The sequence below is a fragment of the Phascolarctos cinereus genome, unplaced genomic scaffold (genome assembly GCF_003287225.1).
Source record: "Phascolarctos cinereus isolate Bilbo 61053 unplaced genomic scaffold, phaCin_HiC Scaffold_3;HRSCAF=262, whole genome shotgun sequence".
Classification (NCBI taxonomy): Eukaryota; Metazoa; Chordata; class Mammalia; order Diprotodontia; family Phascolarctidae; genus Phascolarctos; species Phascolarctos cinereus.
Genome location: NW_027555736.1, coordinates 248,358,963 through 248,386,244, shown reverse-complemented (window position 1 = coordinate 248,386,244; position 27,282 = coordinate 248,358,963). Strand labels below are relative to the sequence as shown.

General features: G+C 36.9%; 1 protein-coding gene across 2 annotated transcripts in view; it reads right to left on the bottom strand.

The window, feature by feature from the left end:
- PALS1 (protein associated with LIN7 1, MAGUK p55 family member) overlaps window positions 1–27,282 on the bottom strand; it is a 115,189-nt gene that overhangs the window by 63,562 nt on the left and 24,345 nt on the right. For both annotated transcript variants that reach the window (XM_021004732.2, XM_021004734.2), the window contains exon 2: window positions 5,668–6,183. In XM_021004732.2, coding sequence (XP_020860391.1) covers window positions 5,668–6,034 — 367 coding nt within the window. In that variant the 5' untranslated portion in view covers window positions 6,035–6,183. The remainder of the gene's footprint in view (window positions 1–5,667; window positions 6,184–27,282) is intronic.

Here is a 27,282-nt window from a genome sequence, read left to right as displayed (position 1 = left end):
GTAATCAGAACAGGGTATAATCAGTTATGGGCCATATAATCAGGTAGGAGGAGGTCCTACCATGGGCATATTAATCCCTGACACCTGCAATAACTGGCATTGTTCTGGGAGTGAGGCACAATGGAAAAAGGAAATGCACTGGGCAAAGCCCTGCAAGGCAGTAGTAGCAACCACACAGAGGGGAGAACCTAGAATGGATACCTTGAATATTTTAATTGCATGACTGTAGAGAAAAGAGAGACCAGACAATTATAGGGATCATAAATCAGAGAATGAAAGTCTACAGTAGACAGAGAGAGAGGCAGCTATATCACACAGTGGATAGAGCTCAGGCCTTGGAGTCAGAAGGACCTGAGTTCAAATCTAGCCTTAGACACTTGGCACTTATTAGCTGTATGACTGTGGGCAAGTCACAACCCTGATTGCCTAAGCAAAAAAAAAAAAGATATCACCTTGTGATGTCATTGGTCCTCTTTGAAAATGAAGAACAAACAACAGATTTACATAAAATAAAACTTTAAAAAAGGGGGGGGCACACACAGCGAGGTGTCGCAGTGGATAGAGCATCAGCCCTGAAGTCAGGAGGACCTGAGTTCAAATCAGCTTCAGACCAAACACTTGACACTTACTAGCTGTGTGACCCTGGGCAAGTCACTTAACCCCAATTGCCTAAAAAAATAAAAATACAGTAGACAGAGAGAAAAGGTCTAATGAAGTAAGTGAAGGAAATCATTTTGGGAAAAGGGTGCAAAAAAATGAAATTGAAAAAAACCCAAACTAATGAACAAGACAAATTGAAGGTGAGAAAAGGAGGGGGGAGTCTACTTGTCTACGAGGGAATAAAGAGAAGAATTATATAACTGGGTAACAGGAAATTATACAACAAAAAAGAAAAAGCAACTAAGGAACTAACAAGCAAAAACTCAAAGGGAACAAATTAACAAATGAGAGGAGAGGAGCAAAGATGAGAGAAAGGAAACTTGTAGAAACAGAGACACCTTAAAAGAGGGAAAGTAACTAAAGGAACACAGTATCATATTTATAGAAGCGGAGGGAAAATTATTACTTTGGCTGGGCGGACAGATGGAGGAAAATATAAACCTCTCATAACTTTAAATGTGAATGAATTAAACAATCTAATAAAATGAAAAAGTGTGACAGATTAAACAAAACCCTACAGGAAACATTAAAAAAAAAAGATATACACAAAATAAAACTAACAGAATGAAAGAACAATCCAAATTATTAAGAGAAATGTAAATTAAAACAATCCTGATAGCCTGTAAACTCAAAAAAAATGCTCAAAAAATGGCAATAGTCAATGTTGGAGGAGTTGTAGAATAAAAGGCACATTAACACATTGTTGGTGGAGCTGTGAAGTGGTACAACCATTCTGGAAAAGAATGGTAAATTTATGCCCCAAGGAAGCCATTGATAAGAAGAAAGTCCCCATATATTCTGAAGTAGTTATAGCAACACCTTTTGTGATGGTTAAGAATTGTAAACAAAGTAGATGCCCATCAATTGGAGAATGAATAAACATATTGTAGTACATGAAAGTAAAAGAAGATTTAAGAATAGTACTTCAGGAAATGATGAAAGTGTTGAATACAGAGAAGCTTCGAAAGATCTACATAAACTGGTATAAAATCAAGAAAACGATGAATAGAAAACAATGTATATGGGACAAACCACTACACACTAAAAAAAAAAGTAAATAAATGTAACAAAATTATAAAGATCAATCTGGACTCATATGAAGAGACTGGAGTGGATACCACCAACCCAACCCACTTCTTCATGGAGCTGGGAAGTCCTCAAGTTTTACATATTGCACATTTCAAGGCTTTGTTAATGTACTGATCAGTTGTGTTGATTTTTTTTTCCTCTCTAAAAATACTTTTATATGGCTCTCTGAGAGGAGAAGGGGATACTTGGGATAAATAACTACGATGATGCAACAATCAGAAGACAGTAATAAAAACTTATTTTTTAAAAGAATGCTGAGAAGTTGTTAGAAAAGTTGTACCAGTGAGTCACAATGGGCAAAATGAGGTAGGGAAAGGCATGTGGCCAGGAAAAGCACTGAATGGGGTAGGAATACTAAGTTAGCAAAAAACGATATACTCTGGGACCTGAAGCAAGATTCCAGCTGTGGACTGTCAGGACAGAAGCCAGAAGCCAAAAGGCAATGTGCAGGGAGAGACAGAGTCCTATTAGGAGACAGGGACAACTCAGCAACAGAGAGGTCATGCATTTGCCCTGAGGAGAAGGACAGTGTGATCTCCAATACCCCATAAGCATCTATCAGGACAGCTGAGCGTAGAAAACACTCCAAAATGGGAAATGAACACAGTGAAAAAATACTACGGGTTAAAAGAAACCTAAGACGCAAACCAAGAAAAGAAAGCAGCGCTACACCTATAAACAGAGCCCCAGAGGAAAAAAATGATCTACAAGTGTCTGTAAGAAATTAAATTAAAATAACAAAATTAGAAATAAATTAAAATAAAAGTCAGGAAGAAAAAATTGAAAGGAGAATAGTTTAGAAGAGATGGAAAACTTTACCCAAATAGTATACCTTCCTGGAAAAGAGTAAACAGAACTCAATTCTATGAAATAACAATATTAGAAAAAAGACAACAAGAAAAAAATTAAACATAAGTTATCTATAATCAAAAACAAATTATCCAGAAAAGGTTCAAATGAAAAATTCCTAAAAATGACCAGACAAAAAAATCTGGACACTAAATTTCAAGAAATAATAATTAGCCTGAGGGCAGAAAAGGACATAAGGAGGAAATTTATGAGCCAGGCACTTAAACTCACTGAGAAAAGAAGGGAGGTGAAACTGAAGGTCAGAATACAACAACTACAGAATTCTGACTGGGTAGTAGATATGTATTGACTAAACTGCAAAAGGAAGAAAAGTTATTGAGTGATGGAGATAAGGGAGAAGGGTAAGGAAATATTTCACAGTGAAACCAGGGCTGGAAAGGGTGGCCAAGTAGCCAGATTTCAATGAGAGCCAGAAGATGAAAGGATTGGGAAAGGAAATTTATTAGAAATTATATTGTCAGGGGCAGCTAGGTGGCGCAGTGGATAGAGCACCGGCCCTGAAGTCAGGAGGACCTGAGTTCAAATCCGGCCTCAGACCAAACACTTGACACTTACTAGCTGTGTGACCCTGGGCAAGTCACTTAATCCCAATTGCTTAAAAAAAAAAATTTTTTTTTAAAAAAAGAAAGAAATTATATTGTCCAGTTATATAGCAACAAAACTTATAACAGTCATTTATTAGCTCTATGACCCTGGGGAAGCAAGATGCTTGCCCTCTACATAGCTCAGTTTCCTTATCTCTAAAATGAGGATAATAACAGGTACCTAAGTTCTAGAGTTGTTGTGAGGATAAAATTAGATTATATTTGTAAAGCTCTTTCTATACTTTACAACATGTAAATGACACCTCTTATTAATGCTATTATTATTATAACTTAAATGAAATGAAAATTTACAAAAACATGAAAGACCACAATTGACAGAATAAGACCTTAACCCAATTTCAGAAAAAGAAATTTTATAAATCAAAATACTCTCCCACTTGGGGGAAAAAATGTCAGATCATATGGTTTTACAAGCAAATTCTCTATAAGGTTCTATATAAAATCCAAAGAACAATTAGTTCCAATACTGAAAAAATTATTTGCAAAAAAATAAAAAGAGGGCTTAACAAATTCGTTCTAAGGGACAAAAAAGCTGGTCCAGACACCTAAATTGCCTTAGCCATGCACAAATATGGATATACCCTTGATCAAGTTATTCACGTGGAGGGATTTACTTGAATAACCAATGTTGAAATTCCTTTATCCAATCACTATCATTCCACCTCTCTGTATGCCTTACTCCTCCCAAAATTATTTTTTCCCTCCTCACCCCAACCTACAATCTCTCATCTCCAAGGATTTTATCAGGCTATTACAGCTTTGACTATACTCTCCTTCCATTCTAATCTCTGATCTCTGATGAACCTTCTCCTCTAGATTACTTAGCACCTTTGCTTTATCACTGCTCACACCTTTCCAAATACCTACCCGGACTACTCATACCATCTGCTTCCTTCCCTGATGCTCATATACTGCTTAACAGAGATGGAGAATTTTCTGAAATAGCGGCAATCTTAAGTGGGCACTCACTACACCAAGGCAATCCTTCTCCTCCCTAATTAATTCCTAAATCCTCCTCCCTATGGGACCTTTATTACCAATCTCTTCTCTCCTTAAACCTTCCCTCAGAATTTTCTCCACCACAACTCCCATCCAAGAGGACCTGACTTCATATTTTACACTCCCAACATCCAAATATTATTTTGCTGGGAGTTACCTCTTCTTATTTGACAATTCCCTCTTCTCATAGCAGCTTGACTTTATCCCCAGCCATTTCCTTCATTTCTCAAGTCTCTTTCTTACCAAAGTCACCACCCTTCTATTTTTACCCTTGGTCCCATCCCCAGTCTCTTTCTCAAGCAGATTCCTTCCCTCTTCTTTCACCTTCAGTCTTTCCCTATTTACTTGTTTCCTAGCTACCTATTAACACATCTCAGTTTTCCTCTTTCTTAAAAAACGACTCCCTAGATCCTATCATCCCTTATAACTATCAAACTGCATCCAACATCACATTCTCAGCCAAACTCCTTTAAAAAAAGTTTTCTAGTCTAGATTCATTGCCTCTACTTCTGCTCCTCAAACTCTCTTAACCTCAATCAATCTGGTTTTCCCTTGTGAAGTAATAAAACAAGAAAAAGAAATTGAGGGTGGAAACACAGCCAAAGAGCAAAAATAGTTACCACTTTCTATAGATGCTGTGATTATTTATTTGGAGAATTCTAAAGAGTCAACAAAATTAACTAAAATAATTAACAACTGGTAAAGTAGCTGGATATAAAGTAAACCCACAAAAATCAGCTTTTCTTTTAACTAAAAAAAAACTGAGGAGGTAGAAAAAAAATTTCATTCTAAGTAACTATAGAATGTATAAAATATCTGGGAATCCACTTACTAAGATGTACACAGGAATTATATAAATACAACTACAAAAATACATAAAAGATGACTAAAACAATGACGAGATTTTAACTGCTCGTGGTAGGGTACTGTCAATATAAAAAATAGCAATGCCACCTAAATTTACACACTTAATCTGTAAATGGTCAACTACCAAAGAATTTCTTTATACAATGAAATATACTGATTTGGAGTAACAAAAATTCAGGAATCTCAAGGCAAACTACGGAAAAAATGTAGGCCAGAAGTGGGTCCAGTGGTACTGTATTTCAAATTATAATACAAAGAAGTAATCATGAACATTATCTTGTTCTGTTTTAAAAAAAAATAGTACTCCTACTCCCTACGGTACTTGAAAGAAAAGATTTGATGACCACTTATTGGAGTATTGTAGAAAGGATTCTTGTTTAGGTACAGAGTGGACTTCATATATGGCTTCAAAGTTTTCTTAAAATTGGAGTTTCTATGACTCTATAACAAGATTCTGGCTCTTTCTTTACCTCTTCATTCACTGTTACAACTCTTCTGACCTCTGATATTTTATGATATAAAATTATACATGTATACTAAAGCATGTATTTTATATTACTTTATATTTTCTACTTACCTAGTATCTTCACAGCATAATGAGGACTCTCCAAGACAACTCCTTCCTCAGTATCAAATATAGGATTATCTATTCCAATTTTGGGAGGAATTTGTGCTAGTTTCTTAAGTCTCATGGAAGAATTAAGGTCCAGTTCTTGTTTTTTTCCTTCTTCTTCTCTCCTACGCCTCATGTCCTCTTGCTGTTGGCGAATTCGTTCCAGTTGTGTACTTCGACGTACTGGCATCATTCTTGTTCCCAAATCCCCAGGACAATCAACCGCCATCTCTCGATGTCTTTGAGGCTCTTCTGGAGATGTCAGATCAACATTTTTTACTTCAATGTCTGATTCATCTGTAACATGCCCATTCATATGGAAAGTTGTCATGGTTATTTATTAAAAATATGTACCGCCTTTTTTATATATCAAACCAATTATCTTGATTCTGCCATATAAAATTCATTTTTATTCCCGAAGAAACTTCTTGAAACAGAAACTTCATGATCGTACTATGAGACTCTCTCCATGAAGGAAATCTAAGAAATGATGAAAAGTATAAATCAGAATTTGCAACAGAATGGCAAATTTTATATATTGCTGAGTCTACTAGTCTTCACAGCAATTTATAGTTGGTCAAAATCTTCATTTGGATTTACAAATTATGATACATAAAACTAATTTTAATTAAAATAGCTTCTACTAGAGGTTAAAATAAGGGGCTCCAATGATAAAGGACATCAGATTAAACAAAATGTAATTTGAATGGAATTTAAAGATAAAGATCATACCCACAGGCTCAGGAAATGAATTATAAAGAATTTGCCCACAAGGATATGGCAGTAGCAAACCCACAAACCTGGTATACCATATTTTCAAGATATTTCTCTATAAAAATACTCTGGATTTTTTATGTGCTAGTTTTTCTTATTAGGTCAAGAACTAAATTGCTACAAATAGGTTTTTATCAATAGCTGCTGCTATTTACAAAAGATAAAACTACATTTGTCTTTCCTCAGGAGACTACATGGGATAATTCCAATAGAGAAAAGTAAAACTGGATGGCTCACAGTAATTAGAATAACAATTTTATTTGGCTAGAAATCAAAGAGCTTTGGATGCTCTTAAGTCTAGATCTACTGTAGTCCTTTTCCCAAGGATCCTCCATTGGTACCCATGCCAAGTACTTCAGGGTCTTCCCAAAATAATTCACCAAATAAAATACTCAAGAGTAAATCACTTAACTCTGATCCACCACCAAGTGAAGAGTAAATAAAGTGAATTTTTTTTTGTATGTGGCAGACACCGTTTATCTTCAGAATAGAAGCATTACTATTTGTTCTCATTACTATATCTGAATAGATAGCACCCATGGGATCTATAAGATTCATGCTACAGAAACTAAGTATTGTGATGATTTTTAAATTTACTTATATTATTAATCTCTTCTTCCTAGTTTAGATTTTATGAATGCCTTTTTTTAACATCACAATTCATTTCTGAATATACTCTCCTCACTCCCCAACCATCAAAACCTCCCTTGTTTTCTAAAGATTTCTAAAAACAAACAAAAAACCCAATTCAGCAAAACTAATCAACACGCAGGTATACAACAACATTTCAATATTTCACACACATAGAGAGACTCCCCCTCCATCCTCTTTCAAGAAGAGGAAGTACATTTTCTCATCTCTTCTCTAGTGCCTGGCATGTCACTAACATAACACAGTCATTAATTCATTTTACTCTTTTCCCATTTACACTGCAGCAGTCATTGTATGTATATTTTTGATGGCTCTGCTTACTTTACCTAGCTTCAATTCATTTAATAAGGCTCTTCATATTTCTTTGAATTCCTCAAATTCATCATTTGTTCCTGAGCTGGGCCAGGCTTACACATGCACTGAAGTCAGACAGGAGAAGCCCCTCTGATGCAAATAAACTTTGGAAAGGGAATGAAGCCCCTGGGCTGTGGGCATAGCTGGAAATTCAAGCCAAATATGAAGTTATGATACTACTGCACAGTAGACCCTACAATGAAGGCAGGTAGAAAATAAAGGTTTCTATATTTCATGTATAATGAGGGGCAAGGCCCTAGCAACTTTGTCCCTGGCATCTCCACTATTATATAAAAGGCACCTCTCCCTCACCCCCACCAGACCTAAAGTTATCATTTGAGCTTTTCGATAGAGATAAAAGGAAATTACGGTACTCAACTGAACCAGAATCACATCAACATGCAAACTTGCCTGTGTTTTGCCAACTACAGCCTTAAAATTCAAAAAAATTCACTTTTTAACCTTTGTTTTATCAAAACAATCATTACACCAGCGGTCAGGCATTTAAGCACTCCCTCTCTCCAATGTCCTCCAAACTCCCCAATGGTTTTTTTTTATATTTTTAAGTAAAGTATTGTACTTAAAGAGATAAAACTATTCTTCGTTCACTAGCCATATAACAAATATAAGACTACAGTTTGCTGACTGCATATATACAGTTTACTGATCCGTAAATCTATGCCATTTGTTATCTGGGCCTAAGAGAGCTATTCCAATCACTTGGGATTATGTGGCATTACCAAAAAAGGAGAAGAATAATTTTCTGATTCAAGTGACATAAGGGAGAAAGCAAAAACTTGACCCCTTGCCTTCAGGGATGATCAGATGCCATAGTTCACATCATCTGGAAGCCCAACAGCAACAGCAGTGCTGGGAAAAATCCCATCTGTGAGCCAGTAAGATTAAGTGCCCAACAGATGCAATTACAGGGAGAGGGATGGATATACAACTCCACAGATAACCATACAGATGTCACTACACTGGAAGGGGGGGAGGGGAAGAACAATATTAAAAATGGTGTTTATACAGTACTTTTAAAGGTGTGCAAAGCTCTGTCTCACCTCATTTGATCCTCAACAATTTAATGAGGTAGGTGTTTTTATTAACCCCATTTTAGAGATGAGGGCACTGAGGCTGACAGAGGTATCTTGTCAGAACCTTACCTGTCTGGGTTCGTGCAGCTAGTAAATGTCTTAAGAAGGATTTGAACTCAGCTCTTCCTGACTTCAAATCCAACACTCTATCCCTTGTGCCATCTAGCTGCCTCAAAAAAAGGTTCAGAAGCCCAAAGAAAAACAGAAAAACCTTAAATGTTTTCTTCTCCAAAACAAAGGAAAAAACTCTACCAAATTCATTTTGACAAAAATATTAATGCTGACTAAAAAGTTTTAATATAAGTATTTTTTTTTTTGGCTAGGCAATGGGGTTAAGTGACCTACCCAGGGTCACACAGCTAGTGAGTGTTATGTGTCTGAGCCTGGCTTTGAACTCAGGTCCATCCTGAATCCAGGGCTGGCACTCTATCCACTGCACCACTTAGCTGACCCAATATAAGTATTCTTAATAAAGACTACATAGTCTAAGTCTTTAAAAAAAAAAAAAAAAAAAAAAAAAAAGAAATAAAGGACAGCTAGGTGGCGCAGTGATAGAGCTCTGGGCCTTGGAGTCAGGAGGACCTGAGTTCAAATATGACTTCAGACACTTGACACTTACTAGCTGTGTGACCCTGGGCAAGTCACTTAACCCCACTGCCTAACCAAAAAGGAAAAAAAAATACTGTCTTCTCTGAGAACTGAAGATGCATAAGATAGTATATGCATGATCATGATATCGTATAAAGCACACATTTTTCATTGCTAGGCTGCTAAGCAACAAACTTTTAAATTTTTTAAGCATCACCTTAGCAGGTGACTGACATTTGGATAAAGTGGTACTGATGAGACAAAACTAAAAGCTAGCTCAGAATTATTCTCAATGGGAAGCTAAGTGTTATAATACTCCTAATTACGATCAGCATCTTAAAAAAATGCATGCCTTTAGTTATGATGGGTACTGAGCAAAAGGACATGGGCTTATCATAATACATCCCTACTACTGGGAAAAAACAACTTGAATGTACTGCTGATGTGGTAATATATTCTAGTTTAGGAATGGGGAACCTGTAGCCTTGAGGTCACATGTGGCCCTCTAGGTCTTCAAGTGTGGCGTTTTGACTGAACCCAAACTTCACAGAACAAATCTGGGTTCAATCAAAGTGCTGCATCTGAGGACCTAAAGGGCCAACAGGTTCCCTACAACTGTTCTAGTTCACTCAAACTCTATACAAATTGAGCTGTACCCTTCAGTAAAAGGAACTATTCATATAGATCCTAATATAGGTGATAGTATAAATTAACATATTTTGACTAATTTTCTTTAAAATAAGCTGATACCAGATTTATGGAGGCAAGTGCTAGAACTTTACATGATACTAAGCAAATAGCAGTACTAAATAACTAAAATTCCAAGTCAGCACAAATTTGTGTAGGAGTTCTAGTAATTTTCTATGCTTAAGTCTGAGGGAGAAAACAAGGGAATGCATGATATACATACTCCTAGAAAATTAAAACTGTCAACTCTCAAATTTGATTCTGCAATACCCCAAGGAGATTTTAACATTTTAACATATTCCCAAAGGTCTCAAAAATCAAATTTAAACTTATTTTAATTGAGGAAGTAAATAAGACAAATTCTAAATGTTGTAGGAAATAAAAGGCAAATTTAGTCAGAATCTCAAATTAGCCTGAGTTTCCAGTCATGGAATCTATTTTATATGCTAATGAAAGCAGGCTAATTATTGAAAATTAAACTAAAGCTCTTATTTATCTAGAATCCAGTAAGTGAATGTTAATAATAATAAGACACATACTTGAAAGATCCTGAAATACTTCCTCAACCCCCTACGAAACGTTATATTCAATAGTTTTAAGAGTAAGTCTATTTGGGACAGCTAGGTAACGTAGTGGATAGAGCATCAGCCCTGAAGTCAGGAGGACTTGAGTTCAAATCCAACCTCAGACCAAACACTTGACACTCACTAGCTGTGTGACCTTGGGCAAGTCACTTAACCCCAACTGCCTAAAAATAAAAAAAAATACAAAATAAAAAGAGTAAGTCTATTTTATTATACTTCTTTTAAAATTACCAAACCAAATATGGTATATAGGAAATACCTGACTTAAAATCAAAATACAGCTGGGGAATTTTAATCCAGACTACCCAATTATCCTTTATTCTCCAATTCATTCTACCTGAGTGAAAATTACCTTATTTTATATAAATGTAAATTGACACCATTCAGATTAAAGAGTTACTCCATCCTCTTCTCAAGAGAAGAGCCCCTTGACTGTTGGCTCCACAAACCCCATCCATCTTACCTTGCTTATTCAACTACCCCTAGTACTGCTGGACGTGAGGGATAAGAATATTCCTGTTGTCAAGCTGAACCTTCCCATAACGAGGGTTAAACGGACTTTTGTGGACTGACCTTGGACGCCCACCTGACATTTACAACATTGTTTCTATGGAAAAAAATTGTGTTGTTACATGGAAACAAATATAACTCACTATAAGGAAGAGACTCTTAATTAGAATTGTATGACAATGGAACAGGCTGTCATGAAAGAACCTAGTGAGGTCCCTGTCAACTGAAATGTTCTGATTTAGGTGGATAAATCCAATAATCTCCAAGTGATTTTGTAATGGGGATTCCTGGGAAGAAGTTGGACTAGATGATTTTTAAGGCATAAGACTATAATATAATCCTCTGACTTTAAAATCATAAATTCTAGATGTTTGGGAATATTTTAGATTTGGAGTTAAGGGAACTGGGTTTAAATCCTGGATTTGCCACTTTACTACCTGTGGGAGCTTGGGACAAGGCACTTAAAATTTCTGGGTCTCAAGTGATCTGTAGAAAAAGAGGTTTGAACTAAATGACCTTCTATAGCTCTAAATCACTAAGTCACTTCTAGCTCCAAACCTACAATGCTACTGAACTATTAAAATGTCAATATATTAAACAATTATGACATGAGATATAAATCAGCTTTAAGTTCCACAGACAACACACCCAAATTTTGAAATACTGAGAGAATAAAAAAATTGGAATCACAGAAAGATAGAGCCAAGACTACTTCAATACTGGCTTGAAGTCAGGATAGAAGGCTGTGAAAAACCCTACAGACATAGCCAGCTAATCATGGATTCTCAATGGAGACACTGTGGATTTGCAATAAATATAAATTCAGAAATCCATCTCATTACTACTATATAGCTAGTTCCAAAGGTGTGTGGGTCCCAGGTTCCTGTGACTCAGAAATGTGAGAGCGCATGAGCCAGAAAGGAAAAGTTAGCTAAAGGAATCAGTATGTGACAAAATAAAAACAGGAGGGATTAATAAAAATTGGGGCAGAAAAAGGAAGGAATCAAGGAGGAGGAAAGCAAGAAGAGACACCCATATACTAGAAAATGATAAATTAAGAGTGAAGAGAAGCAGAAGAATATCAAGCTAGAGCCAAAGAAGAGAACAGGAATGCAAATTAAAGCAGGCAGCTAATAGTGCAGAAAAGAAAGAAAAGCTGTAATTCAGGAGTTTGATCCGTCTGGTTAACTTTAGTCATCAAAATTCCTCTATATATAGAGGACAGGAAGTGCTACAGCAATCCAGCTCCCAAGAATGACACAAAGCAAGAAATAGGAAATAAATAACAGCTTTGGCTTCAGGTAGAAGTGGACATTTTTAAGCCAGGGTAGAACAGAAGGAACACCTAATTTGGAAATAAGACCAGGGTTCCAAAACAAGGGTCAGTTACCAACAATGCTCCTTGGGCAAGTCACTTAAACTCACAGTTTACATATATGTTAAATAAAAGGAGTAGCTCATAGACGCTACAGAAGAATGCCAAGTTCACTGAAAACAGGTATTAGGAACTAGAGTCATCTAACTACTGGTGTAGGAAAAGCTGGAAAAATCAATGTAGGAATGCCACAAGTGTGAAATTTCACTTATACTACATGTCCTGAGTATTCAGCTACACAAAAATCAAAGAAACACACAACTACCTCACACCTCACCTATATAAATATGACTGAGCTGGCTGCCCAAAACATTCAAATGTTTAAAATCTCTTTTCCCCCACAGCATTAGGCAGTAGCTAAGAATTTTCATTTATTAAGATTCTTCTGTATTCTGTGGAGCAAGACAATTTGTTGCCAGAGCAACAGCTTTGTCAGCTACACAGAAAAGGATTGGTGAAAAGAACTTAATTCATGCAAATCAGAAAAGTCCCTTCTACTATTTTGCTTATCATCTCTAGTTTTCCTGCAATACTTAGCTAAATCTTTTAAATCTTTTAAATAGAAAAACTCAGATGATTGTTGAAGTGTAAAACAGTAAATGGAAAAAAGTACTTAAACTTGCTATGTAGTTGGCAGGTAGCAACCTTCTACTAGGACAGTGTAATGAAACCAAGAAAATTTCTGTAGTAGGGGACCGGATTTGGAGTCAGAAGATCTCTACTATCTATAACCTGCAAGATCTCTGACAACCTTTCTGGACGGCACTTTCCTCATTTGCAAAAGAAGGGTTCGAAAAAGAAGGCCCTTAGAGTTCCTTCCAACTCTATGTTCTTAAGTTGATTAGCACTATCTATGGTAATCATTTGATATCAATGAAAAATTCATGTGCATTTTAGCACTCAGTAAAGGAGAAGTAAAGAATCTAGGATAATGCTAAGGCAGCAAACCAGGGAGCCTAGGAAGATACTGAGATTCTGGGAAGATACCAGGAAACAAAAAGAGAAATGTGAAGGGCAGAAGGATAGTCTGGATGAGGGTGCAGGGCTGGGGAGGAGAATAAGAAGTTGTTTTGGACATAATGAGTTTGATATATTAATGGAACACCCAGTGTGAAATGCCCAATAGAGAATTGGTGATGTGGAAATAGAGAATAGGGTTGGCATTCCTCTGTGCCAGAGATAAAGCCAAGATGGCAGCATACAGGCAGCAACCCAGCTGAACTCTCTTTCCCTGCTACTCTAATTTATATGACCTTTTATACTTAGATCATGTAGCCATCTGGAGCCAATTTATATCAGTCTTCTTTCCAATTTTTCCAGCTATTTTGGTCAAACAGTGAGTCCTTAACCCAGAATTTGGACTTAACTGGATTTATCAAACATTACGCTTCTATGTCTGCATGCTTCTTGGTCTTGTATACCTAATCTGTTTCAATGACCTACTTTTCTATTTTTTAATGGATACCAAATAGTTCTCATGATTACTATGTTTTATAATGCTAGCCCTCCCAACTTTTTTTTTCCTTGAGACTTTTTATTTTTGTTTTTCCAGAAGAATTTTGTTATTTGAGTATGACCCTAAATCTAATTAGCTTAGGAAGCACTGGCATGTTTACATAAGCACATCCCAGCTAAGAAATAATTAATCTTACTCTATTTGTCTTCCTTTATTTCTAGAGTGCTTTGTACTGATCATAATATGATTTCTGTGTCTATATTGTTGTGCTATTTTATACATTCTACAATTACTGAAAGGAAATTATTTTCTTATCTTATGTATACTTTTAAAATATATTTGCATGTATTAAAATATAAGAGCTGAATATTTTGGTGGTCCTGTTACTTTACTGAAATAATTTTTCTATTTCTTAGCTGAACTTCTTGGTCAGAGATGTTCAACACTGCCAGTAAGGTACTCCTGAGTACAGTCTAAGTCAGATTAAAATTTAGTTCCTATCTGATTTTAGAGTTGATGTGTTAATTTAAAAAGAAACCTACAAATACGATTTTAAAAGTTAATGCCTGCAGATATCCTTCTGTATGGTTTAGAGGCTGCTTTATTTGACACCACTGCTCCTGAATTCTCTAAATCATTATCTGCAAAAACCTATTTTCTTCTCAGACTATACTTGTTAACCTCAATTTCTTTTTCTTATTTTATTGCTATAGATAGCATTTACAGAACTGTATCACATTATAACTGTAACAAAGGATATCCTTCCTTTACTTCTGATGGAATGACCTCCACAATTTTTTACCACACATAATGCTTCTGTTGTAGTTGTTCAATCATTTCAATCATGTCCAACTCTTCATGATCCCATTTGAAGTTTTCCTGGCAAAGCTAGAACGGTCTGCCATTTCTTTCCGCAGCTCATTTTACAGATAAGAAACTGAGGCAAACAGGGTTAAGTGACTTGCCCAGGGTCACAGAGCTAGTAAGTGTCTGAAGCCATATCTGAACTCAGGAAGATGAGTATTCCTGACTTTAGACCTAACATTCTATCCACTGCACCATCTAGCTGTCATAGATAATGCTAGGTCTTGGTTTAAGATACTGTTTAACATATCAAAGAAAGGCCCATTTATTTTTAAGGTTTCCAGAGTTTTTAATATAGATTGCCATTACCAATCTGCTGTTCCATTAGGCTATAGACTACACAGCACACATATAAGGATTAAGAGGAAATTTTACTCTTGTGAACAAATCAGAGATTAGCCTATATTTTTCAGTTCAAAAGGTAGTATTATTTGTCATTTTGGGTTAGTCATTGAAAAGAAGCACAAGGAGACAGAAAAAACTGGGAGCAACAGGAATTCATGCTTTAATATACGATCTTTTTTGTTCCTCATATACTAGAATGTTCATTTTTATTGAACACTGTTAAGTTAATAATAAAATTTGAAAGTATTTTAAGGAAGTAGGTGGATGGGGAAAGATAAAGTCTACCTTTTGGTGACCAGGTATGCAGGCAAAGGGAGAATAATGACACTCTGGTAAGGGCCCTAAAAAGAAATGTCCTCACTGAGGGCTGAGACTTAACATTGGTTCTTTCTCTGAAAAGTTCTAAATATAGTTATTCACAATTCAAACTAGAAGTCTTTGCTGAGGACTACTATTAAAAAAAAAAGATATTTGGACAAAAGTGAAAGGGGAAATCTTTTCTAGGCTCATTAGAAGGGTCTTATTTTTAACACACTGATTTCCAAATATAAATCTCTCTTCCCTTACACCTAGTGTTTCTTGTGAGAGATTTGGGAAAAAAAAGAAAAAGACCTAGGCCCAAAAAGTTATGCAAAATTTCCCTCACTTTTAATTCATGCCTTAATAACCTTTACTGATGTACAGAAGGGTGTTCTATAATTGCTGTATTTCAGGAGGATTGCCTGGTAAAAAGGAAATACTTTTGTTCTACCACTAACCCATATCATATGGAATTACTGGCACCCTACCCCTTTGTCTGAAATTCAGAAATGAGATTTCCTGGGATTATAATACATGAGTGGGTTAAGCTACTACTCCCTCAAGGGGTACATAAAAGGTACTGCTCCTCCACCAGTCATAACAGAATTTCAACGTTTGTGGGTATACATAGATCACAAACAATCTTGGATATCACAATTAAACTTAAATCTGGAAGGGGACTGAAAAACCAAAACTCTTGTTGACAAAGAGGAAAAGAAAGTTGAAAGTGCTGAAATAGTTAGTATGAGTCACTACTAGAACTTAAGTTTCCTAGGGCTCAGTCCGATGTTTTCCTGTAGAGATATTGCTGGTCTACGAGCCTATAAGGAGTATCAAGACAGACCTCGTATGGGGGGCGGCACTTGATCTGAGTGCTCAAGAGAGTTCATTCCCAATATGAAAAATAGCAGCTTTCACAAAGGCTCTTACAGGGAAGGTGAAATTGGTTAGAACATGAAGTCCACGACAGAGAAATGCATTTAGTCTAGAGAGGATGGCTGGATCAGGTCTGCTAAGCAATAGTGTCAAACAAATAGAAATGGACCACTAATCTGTACGTAAGGATGTCCGTGGATTACATATTGACTTAATTTGAAAATATGTTATCTATATTTTATTGTATTTTTATTTTGTTAAGTATTTTGCAATTAAATTTTAATTTGGTTTAGATTCGCAGAGAGCACATCTGATACTTCTGCTATAAAAGACTTTCAGGGGAGACTGTATTTAATCCTAGAAGCAGTTAAACAGCCACTGGAGCTTCTTAAGCAGATGAGTGACACAATCAGAGCTTAGAAACATCCCTTTGTACTTTGGCAATTCTGTGAGACATAGACTGGAGAAGTGAAAGATGTGAACCAGTAGAGAGTTACTATAATCATTGGTAACCTAGCCAGAAATGACAGGATCAGATGAGAGATGTCATTATTTCCCTTCTTCTACTCTGAGGTACAGCCAAACTGACTTTCTATTTTCTCAAACACAACACTTTATCTCAAGTCTCCAACCATTTCCACTGGCTGTCCTGCATGACTGCCAAGCATTCCCTCCCTCTCTTCTCACCTCCACCTGAGAGAATTTCACTCTTCTTTCAATACATAGCTTAAAAAAACAAAACAAAACAAACCACCTTTTACGTTCCTGATTTGTACTCCCAGTCCCCAGTCAATTGCTAGTACACATTTGTATTACCTTGTACATACTTATATATGAAGATACCGTATTTGCTCTTATTAAATATAAGCTCCAAGAAGACAGAGATGGTTTCATTTGTTCATATTTGTAACTTCGGTGCCTAGTACAGAGTCTGGCACCTGGTAGGTACTTAAAAGTTTATTGATTAACATATATAAACTTCAATATATCAAAACACTTAAATCAAAAGGGGGGGACACCATTGTCAACACTTCCATATTGTGGAACTCCCACTCTTCCTTCACAATACATCACTTAGAATGTGTGACATTCTAGAATCATTTGACATATAGAACAAATGAGGGTGCCAATACCAGTCTGCATAATAAATATCAGTAAAGTTTGGATTATTTTTTCCACAAAAACACATAAATAGAATTTCAAATATTTTCTTCTAGCACTATAATGGATCACCTTGGCACCCCACTTTAGAGGACACAGATTAGAAGTCACATAATTCAATCCCCTTATTTTACAGCTGAAGGAATCAAGACACAAAGAAACTAAGAAATTTGCCCAAGGGCACCTGGATTTGGGATTCAAACTCAGGTCTTCTGAATCCAAGTTCAATGCTCTCTCCAATGCACTGCAACACTTATCTTAGCAAAAGTTCACTGTATCAATATTTTTGTTTAATTCTTTCTTTGTCACAGAGGGGTAAGGGAAGGGAGTACTCAATGGGGATCAGAAGATGTCAGTTTCCCTTTAAGACAAGGAATTTTTGTATCCCTAGAGGTACCTAGCATAATACCTTGTATACAGTAGACACCTATATATTTATGAAATCAATAAAATCAATAGTTTGAAAATATGATAGCCTACCTTGGATATATACAGATAACTAGAAATGTGAAAGTGGATGAGCTCTCCAAATGAAAGCCTATAAAGAGAGAAGACTAGTAGACCAACTATTGAACCTTGAAGTACACAAACATTTAGGGACAGGTAAAGGAAGAAATGACAGAAGAGATAGAAAAGGCATTATCAGTGATGTGAAAGAAAAAGACCAAATAATGTAATGTTAGATAAGACTGATACGTAAAAAAGACACCTATATAATTTTTTAAAAGAAAAAATGAAGAGATAGTTGAGGAGAGGGCAGTCACCGTTATTAAATGATTCGGGGGTCATTTTTGTATATCCACTATGAGTTTCCTTTAAATTCTGTTACTACAAAAGTACCAAAAAATGGTCTTATTAAATAAACTTGTTACTTGCCCTAACAAAATATATTTAAAGAATCTCTTCCTAGGCAGTAGAGAAAAATCCTCTACAGCTTACCAGGCAAAAAACAATTTACAGATATCATTCAAGATACTAAACGTTTCCAAATTGGGTTGCCATATGTCAGAACTAGCTAGAACTTTAGAGATTATCTATTCCAATCTCTTCATTTTACTGCCATCTTCCATCTCCGTCTACTGAAATCCTACCTTTAGACCTAGTTTAAATGCCACCTCCTCCATGAAGCTTTTCCTGATCCCTCCAGTCAGTAAAGATCTTAGTATTGCCCTTAGAGAGAACACATACTGCACCTTTCCAGTGTTTTATAGTTTCAGAGTACGTGTCAAACCCCAATGTCTTCTGTAAGCTCTGTAAGGATGAGGAAATGTTTTATTTTCTTTTTAGCTCAAGTGCCAAGCTCAGTTTTCTGTACACAGTAAGCACTGCATCTTATTTGATGCTGAAAAGGAAATTAAGACTCAAAGAAATTAAATGATTTGTCCATAGCACACAGCTAAAATCATACCTGAAATCCAAGTCTCTTATTTCTTTGTTCATAGACTGATGGAATAAGGACAATAAGTTGGTCTAGGTTATTTCAGTGTGTAGGATAATGAAATTGTTGGTTTCATACTACTTTGGCTCTTCCATAATTCAGCATAGGCCATAAGCCTAAAGCTGGTGCCATATGGTGGCCAACAGCTTATCAATCAAAAATACTTGTGGTAGTGAGTAATAGTAGCCCCTATGACAAAAGAGTTCTTTAAAAACAAAAGAAAAAACTAAGAAAACTTTAGGATAACAAGAGAAGAAAAATCTCAATTTTCCCTTACCTCACTTTTCTATGACTAGTTGTCTACATGGAATCAGATTTGAATGCCACTACTGAATTATTGAGCTCAATTGATTTTACTGTTTATTTCTAGGTAAAGGCTTAAGTATCAATGTCCATATCTGTTTATCATTTCTGGCAAGATGTATGTGAGAGGTAGAGGAAACAGACTTCTAGGTACTTCATTTTCTATTCAATTCAGCAATTTATCTACTATGTGCAAGACACTGTATTAGGCTTTGAGTATACTAAGACAAAAAATTAATGGTTCTGTACCACAAAGGCCTTATAATGTATTGGAGAAAAATAGCAGGTACAAATACAATTTTATCTTGAGGGGCAGAAGGTGGAGGGTATAGGGAAACTGTCCACCTTAGCTCCTTAAATTCACCTGTCTCCGTGCCATCCTTTATCAGCAGTACACTCACTTCTCATTTCTGCCTTTCAGATACCTTATCTAACTTCAGGGCTTAACTCAGGTACCACCTTCTTTATGATGTTTTCCCTATTCCCTCCTTTCTCTTGCCTCTTAAAATTCTAATCCCAAGGGGCAGCTAGGTGGCTCAGTGGATAGAGCACCAGCCCTGAAGTCAGGAGGACCTCAGTTCAAATACGGCCTTAGACCAAATACTTGACACTTACTAGCTGTGCGACCCTGGGCAAGTCACTTAACCCCAACTGCCTAAAAATAAATGAATGAACGAATAAGTAAATAAATAAATTCTGATCTCATTCAAAGCTCAGCTGAAGTGATGTCTTTTCAATCCCTTTTCCTCCCTCCCCAAATTAACTTTTATTTATCTGGTATCTACATATGTGTATGTGTGAATGTGTGAAACAGAATAAGCATTTATTAAGTACAAAAACACACAAGCATGCACCCACATACATGAGGGGGCATACATTCTTTTCCCACAAAAGAATATATACTCTTTTAAGGCAAGAGCTGTTTGTATTCTTATTGCCTAAATGACAGGACACATAATAAGAAATTAGTAAACGTTTCTTGATGCACCTGATGTACTCAAACAAAACCTGCCTTTGTAACTTCTATCCACTGTTTTTTATTTTGCCTTCTGGACCCAAGAGACAAACCTATACCCTCCTTCCCATGAAAGTCCTCCAAAACCACAGAAGACAGCTGTCACGTCCTTCTCAGGTTATTTATTTCTTCAACTTCATGACATAGTTTAAAGTCTTTCACCATCCTGGTCTACTTACTTTGGCCACCTATTAACATCCTCCTTAAAATGTGGAACCCCAACTGAATACAATGCTCCAGATGTGGTCTGACCAGAGCAGAACACACAGCAACTATCATTTGAAGTGTTCTGGACATCAAACCTCTCAATACAAACTGAGACAATTTTTTTTGACTACATCATACACTTGACTCATGGAGTTTTTCACTAATAGTTCAATAAAAATTTCAGATCCTTTTTTCCATTTTGTTTAGTCACACATATCCCATTTTGCCAGCAGCTAAGGTGGTACGTCCTAGGGCTGAAGTCAGGAAGACCTGAATTAAAATCTGGCCTCAGACACTTACTATGTGACCCTGGACAAATAACCCGGGCAAGTCTGTTTGCCTCAGTGTCCTCATCTGTCAAATGAGCTGGAGAAGGAAATGACAAACCACTCCAGTACCTTTGCCAAGAAAACCCCAAACAGGGTCATAAAGAGTTGGATACGCCTGAAAGTAATGAACAACAACAATCCACCACTACAATGGTGTTTGATTTGATAAAATGTTAAATTGTAAGGGACAGTTAAGCAAAGGAAAACCAGCACCTATATACCTCTACATATTCTTTTCTTTTTTTTTTTTGCACTTGAGAGCATTTTATTTTTTTTCCAATTACATGTCAAGATAGTTTTCAACATTCATTTTTGTAAAATTTTGAGTTCTAAATTTTTCTCCCTCTCTCCCTTCTCTCTCCCCTTCCCAAGACAGCAAGTAATCTGATAGGTTATACACATATAATCATATTAAACATATCTCCACATGAGTTGTGAAAGAAGAATTCAGAACAAAAGGGGAAAACCATGAGAAATAAAAAGTGAAAATAGTATGCTTAGATCTGCATTCAGACTCCATAGTCCTTTCTCTGGATGTGGTTAGCATTTTCCATTACAAGTGTTTGGAACTGTCTTAGAACATTGTATTGCTGAGACAAGCTAAGTCTATTACGGTTGATCATTGCACAACGTTGCTCTTACTATGTACAATGTTCTCCTGGTTCTGCTCACTTCATTCAGTATCAATTCATGTAAGTCTTTCCAGGTTTTTCTGAAATCCACCTGCTCATTATTTCTTAGAGAACAATAACATTCCATTACATTCATATACTACAATTTGTTCAGCCACTCCCCAATTGATGGGCATCCCCTCAATTTCCAATTCTTTGCCACCACAAAAAGAGCTGCTATAAACGTTTGTACATGTGGGTCCCTGCCCCTTAATGATCTCTTTGGGATACAGATCTAGGGGTGGTATAGCTGAATCAAAGGGTATGCACAGTTTTATAGCTTTTGGTCTTATACCTGTACTTATTCTTTATTTTAAGTTTAAGAAGGTGCCCTCCTAAGATTTGCTTCCACCCTTACTCAGAGATTATATTGAGCTCAGCTACAGTCAGGTCTGTTGGACTGACTGCCTAATACCACACTTACTGCTTTCATATGTCTAGAATCACATGGCAGACAATACTTACACACACAAAAGTTTGATTTTAGACTAAAGAAGGTCAGTAAGTATAGTTCCAGAACACTAGGAGGATACTTTCAAATGCTCTTACCACAAAATTTTCAAGGAACTACAATGGAGTTTGTGCTATAGTACTCCCTCTAAAATTACCTGCCATTTACACCACACCCACATTTTTTTTTTTTTACTTTTTGGTGAGGCAATCAGGATTAAGTGACTTGCCCAGGGTCACATAGCTAGTAAGTGTCAAGTGTCTGAGGCTGGATTTGAACTCGGGTCCTCCTGACTCCAAGGCCAGAGAGCTATCCACTGCGCCACCCAGCTGCCCCCTACACTACGTATTTTGTTTGTACAATTTTTTGCATGTTGTCTCTGCTCCATTAGATTTTGAGCTACCCGAGGAGATGAACCACGATTCTGTTTCCCTCAGTATTTAGCCAGAGGCTTGTTAATGTGCACTGGGGAAGGGCTGAGAAAGAATAAGTGTTACATAAACTATAAGATAAGGTAAGGAGATTTGTATCCTTTTTCAAAAGTCAAAGAATTGAGTACTCTTCACAATGTGCCTGGGCAGCTAGGTAGTACAGTACATAGAGCACCAGACCTGGAATCAGGAAGATCTGAGTTCAAATGCAGCCTCAAATGCTTACTAGCTATGTAACCCTGGGCAAGTACACACTTAACTCTGTTTGCCTCAGTTTCCTCATTTATAAACTGAACTGGAGAAGGAAATGGCACACCACTGTAATATCTCTGCCAAGAAAATGAACTCAAGACACTACTGAAACACCTGAACAGCACACAGCATATGTAATAATGATACTTAATACTTACTATAGCCAACAAAATAAAAAAAAAAGGGAAAAACCTCCAGTTGTCCAAGACTAAATACATAAAAGCCTTTAGGTATACAAAAGAACAGGACTCCCAAGACAGGAACTAGTTAAGAGCTAGAGAGAAAACCATCAAAGAGATCAAATGTTTGAAGGTTACCACCTTCAGCTCCCTTAGTTATAAAAGAGTAAAAGGCACCATGAAAGCTACTGAGGTCTTTGCTAAGAGAAGTGAGCACAGAACTAGATCTAGATCTAGAAATAGATCTTTAATATGTAAGAGGGAATAAAGTTCATACAGCATTACAGTATTTGTCACCAACAGAGAATGTGTCTCATGAGTTAGGTTTACATGTGACCAGTAAGCTGCCTTTCGGACCTTTTAAGGTACTTCTTTGGAGAGCTAAATCATCACAATTTCTAACAAATGCATGCTAAATTATTTGAATTTGGGGACAAGTTTTAATTTCACTTGAATTAACACCAGGCTGATTTCCCTAATACAAGCCCGCTCTAATGCACGGCACAAAGTATGGGTTATTTTGTTGGCTCTGTGAAAAGAAAATATATTAATGAAAAAATCAAGTAGTGTTATTCTCTCTCACCCCAAGAAAGCCCCCCCACCAGTGGAGACGTACTGTTATGGCTAGCTTCTAGTAAGAGTTACTCTTCTGTGCATTTTTGGAAAGTTCATCATTCTTCTGTCAAACAAAACACGCTCCTATGTCACACTCTTCCCTTACTATTCTATATTTAACTTGGTACAAAGTGCATTTGCCAAAATTTTTGATGGACAGTTATGTGTACAACCAAATATAAATCTAACAACCCAAGAATAGTCAGGATATTTGGCTCACTAGATTCTGAAAGTTGATACTTCTGCACTTAACAATTTGGGATGGTACTGGCCCTAAAGTCCCTGCCTCTTCAAAGTACCTGCGAAGCCTAAATCACAGTATACCAGGCCTGGATTATCACTTACTTTTTATAAGGCACTGTGCTAGGTTCCCCAGATATACAGACCAAAAAACCCCCAATTTGGGATGGTACTGGCCCTACCAGCTATACCACCCCTAGATCTGTATCCCAAAGAGATCATTAAGGGGCAAGGACCCACATGTACAAACGTTTATAGCAGCTCTTTTTGTGGTGGCAAAGAATTGGAAATTGAGGGGATGCCCATCAATTGGGGAGTGGCTGAACAAATTGTAGTATATGAATGTAACGGAATGTTATTGTTCTCTAAGAAATAATGAGCAGGTGGATTTCAGAAAAACCTGGCAAGTCACTTAAAACTCTCTGGGCCTCAATTTCCTCATGTGTAAAATAAAGGGGTTTGGACTTGCTTCAGTCATTTCAGTCATATCCAACTCTTAATGACCCCTTTTGGGGTTTTCTTTGTAAAGATACTGAGCATTTTGCTATTTCCTTCTACTCAATTTTTTTGGGGGGGGGCTTAGGCAATTGGGGTTAAGTGACTTGTCCAGGGTCACACAGCTAGTAAGGGTCGCGTCTGAGGCCAAATTTGAACACAAGGCTTCCTGACCCCCAGTTATGCGCTCTTATCTACTGCACCACCTAGCTGCCCTAGGTTTGAACTAGATAGCCTCTTAATATTTCTTCCAGTTAAAATTCCATGATCCTCACTTAACTTACTAAAATAATTTTGGATACAATCAGAATCTTAAAGTTTAGAGAGACACGACGGAAAGAGTAAAGAATCTACATCACTTCCCAGAAACCTCACAGATTGTATTAGGGCCAGTCTAGGCTACTGAAGGATCATTAGCAGTAGGAGTACACACCCCAACCTTACCAGTCTACTATTCAGTGGAAGCCTTCAGAAAATACCAATCTGAATTTAAGGCAGCAGTAAACTCGTCTTGGAAATACTGCTTATTTATAATGATAGGTCATCAGCTCCAAGGATTCAATTATCACCTCTGCATATGATTCCCAAATTCAGCCTTTATCTTCTGTTGCCTCAGTCATTTCATCTTTCACCTGCTGCACATCTCTCTTCTGAATTCTAGTGCCAAATCTAGAAATGAATGCTAGATATCTCTATCTGAATGTCCCACAGACATGTCAAATGCAACAAGTATAAAACAGAACAGTATTGTTCCTCCAGACTTTCCCCTCATAACCTTTCTAATTCTATCCAAGGTACACCATCTTTCCAGGTTCACAAACTAAGATCAGATTCTCAACTCTTCACTATCCCTTACCTTCTCCATCAGTTAATGTCTTTTTTAGCAGATCGGATGAACATCCATCCCCTTGCCTCTACTTATGCCACAAATATGCTAGTCAATGCCCCTATTACTTCTCACCTGGACTATTGTGTTAGCTTTCTAATTGTATCTCTATATCTAGTCTGTGCTTTCAATCTACCACATTTCCACCAAACTAATTTCACATTACTTCCACACACTACAATCCAGATAAAATGACCTATGTGATGCTTCCCACATATTAACATTACCTGTTCTGCTCCCATGACGTTGCACAGCCCCCACGCTCAGAATGTTCTCACTCCTCCTTTATTTAAAATCTCCAGCTTTTAAAAGGTTCAGTTCAAGTAATACCTCCTTGAAGAGGCATTTCCTTATTATTCAAATTCCAAATCACTATTTATATGTCTTATATTTATTTACCTGAGGAATGTTAATATGTTTTGGTTTTTTATTTTTAATTTTTTTTATTCAGCTAGCCACCAGAACCAGCGCTAGAGAGTTCACATTAGATGGTCAGAAAGCCTCAGGAGTTTGATTGGCCTTGCTGGGGAATAAGTGAAGTGGAAGAAGAGAGGTCAAAAAGTTCCACATTTTCAGGCTGTGGGGAGAGGGAAGCAGCAAATAGGGACTACTGTTCTGCAGATTGAAAAAAAAAAAGGCCTACAATCCTGCCCATATTATATTACAATGACTAAAACCTAATGGAAATTGTGTTGTGGATTGCCTATCATCAAGCCATTTTTCCTTGAGGAAAGAAGGGAGTGGAGAAAGAATGTCTGTTTCTAAACCTGAAAACTATTGAGTCTGCTAAAAAAGATAAGAGTACTACCCCAGTGTATCTTTGTTTCATAAAGGGGTAGAGGCAATCTCAGGTTGTTGTAGAATACAAGCTCTATCAGATACCCTCTTAATTAGCAAAACTTTCCAAGTTCTGCTCTACTGACAAATTGTCTTTCATATGGGGATCAGTCTAGCTAAGTTTGGAGAGGCTCAGCATGATGGATTTCTCAGCCTCCAAAACTCATACAGGCCAAAAGATAAGGTATAGATGGGTGCTGATCTGTGATTTTCCTTGGAAGAGTCTCAACACAAAAAATGAAGGACTCATTGCAAGTGGTGTGTCAGTCCTAATTTCACAGAAAGGGTAGTGGGGTGTCAGAACTAAAGAAGTTGGTTTGCAGCCTGTACTCGAAGCTCAGCGGGTTAAAGTCACCGTTAATTAGGCATAGCAATGGGGAATGTTCTTAACAGAAGGTAAGGTCCAAAAGGACAAAGAGTTTTATTTTGGTTTGGCTTGTGGTTTTTGAGTGTTTCTTTTGTTTTGTTGGGGTTTTTTTGGTCTCTATATCTGTGGAACCTAGCACAGTGCCTTATAAAAAGTAAGTTCTCAACAAATACTTGACATTCTGCAGTACTTTCTCAGTGGATAGTGATTATCTTCTATCCATTTCCTAAAAACAACTTAATACTTTAATGCTCTATAGCTATGTCCTTTACACTCCCCTTTCTTTCAGCTTAATAACTGATACTCTTCCCCTAAAGAATGGCAAGGAATGTGGTTTTAGCAGAAATTCTCCAATTTAGCACTGAAAAAATGCAAATTAACACTACATAGTCTAAAAATTCCTACCAGACTACTGTTTCATTTTGCCAGCAATTTTGGTCAAATAGTGAGTAACAGGAGTCTTTGGGCTTATCAAACACTCTGGAACTATGTCTGTTTGCTTCTCTATCTTGTGCACCTAATTTGTTCCACTGTACCAACTGTCAGAAAAGATTAAGAGGTGGTAAAAATAGCCAGAAGAAAGGGGCAGCTAGATGGCACAGTGTAGAGTTCCAGCCTTGAAGTCAGGAGGACCTGATTTCAAATCTGGCCTCACACACTTGACAATTACTAGTTGTGTGACCATGGGCAAGTCACTTAACCCAGATTGTCTGACCGAAAAAAAAAAAAAGACAAGAAAGATCTTCATATCATTGATAACCATGGTGTAGTTACGGATCTAGAGCCAGACACCCTGGAGAATGAAGTCAAGTGGGCCTTATGAAGCACTGCGAACAATAAGGCTAACAGACGATGCTGTTAAAGTGCTGTATCTATGCCAGCAAATTTGGAAAACTCAACAGTGGATTAGAAAAGATAAGTTTATGTCCTAACACTAAAAAAGGGCAATGCCAAAAAATGTACAAACTATCGAACAACTATACTCATTTCACACACCAGGAAGGTTATGCTTAAGATTCTGCAAACTAAGTTTCAGCAATATGTGGGAATGACCAGAAGTGTGGGCTGGTTTTTTGAAGAGGCTGAGGAACTAGAGACCAAATTGCCTACAATCAGTGGATTATGGAGAAGGCAAAGGAGTTCCAGTAAAACATCTACTTCTGCTTTACTGACCACTCTAAAGCCTTTTGACTGTGCGGATCACAATAAACTGTGGCAAGTGTTCAAAGAGATGAGAGTATCAG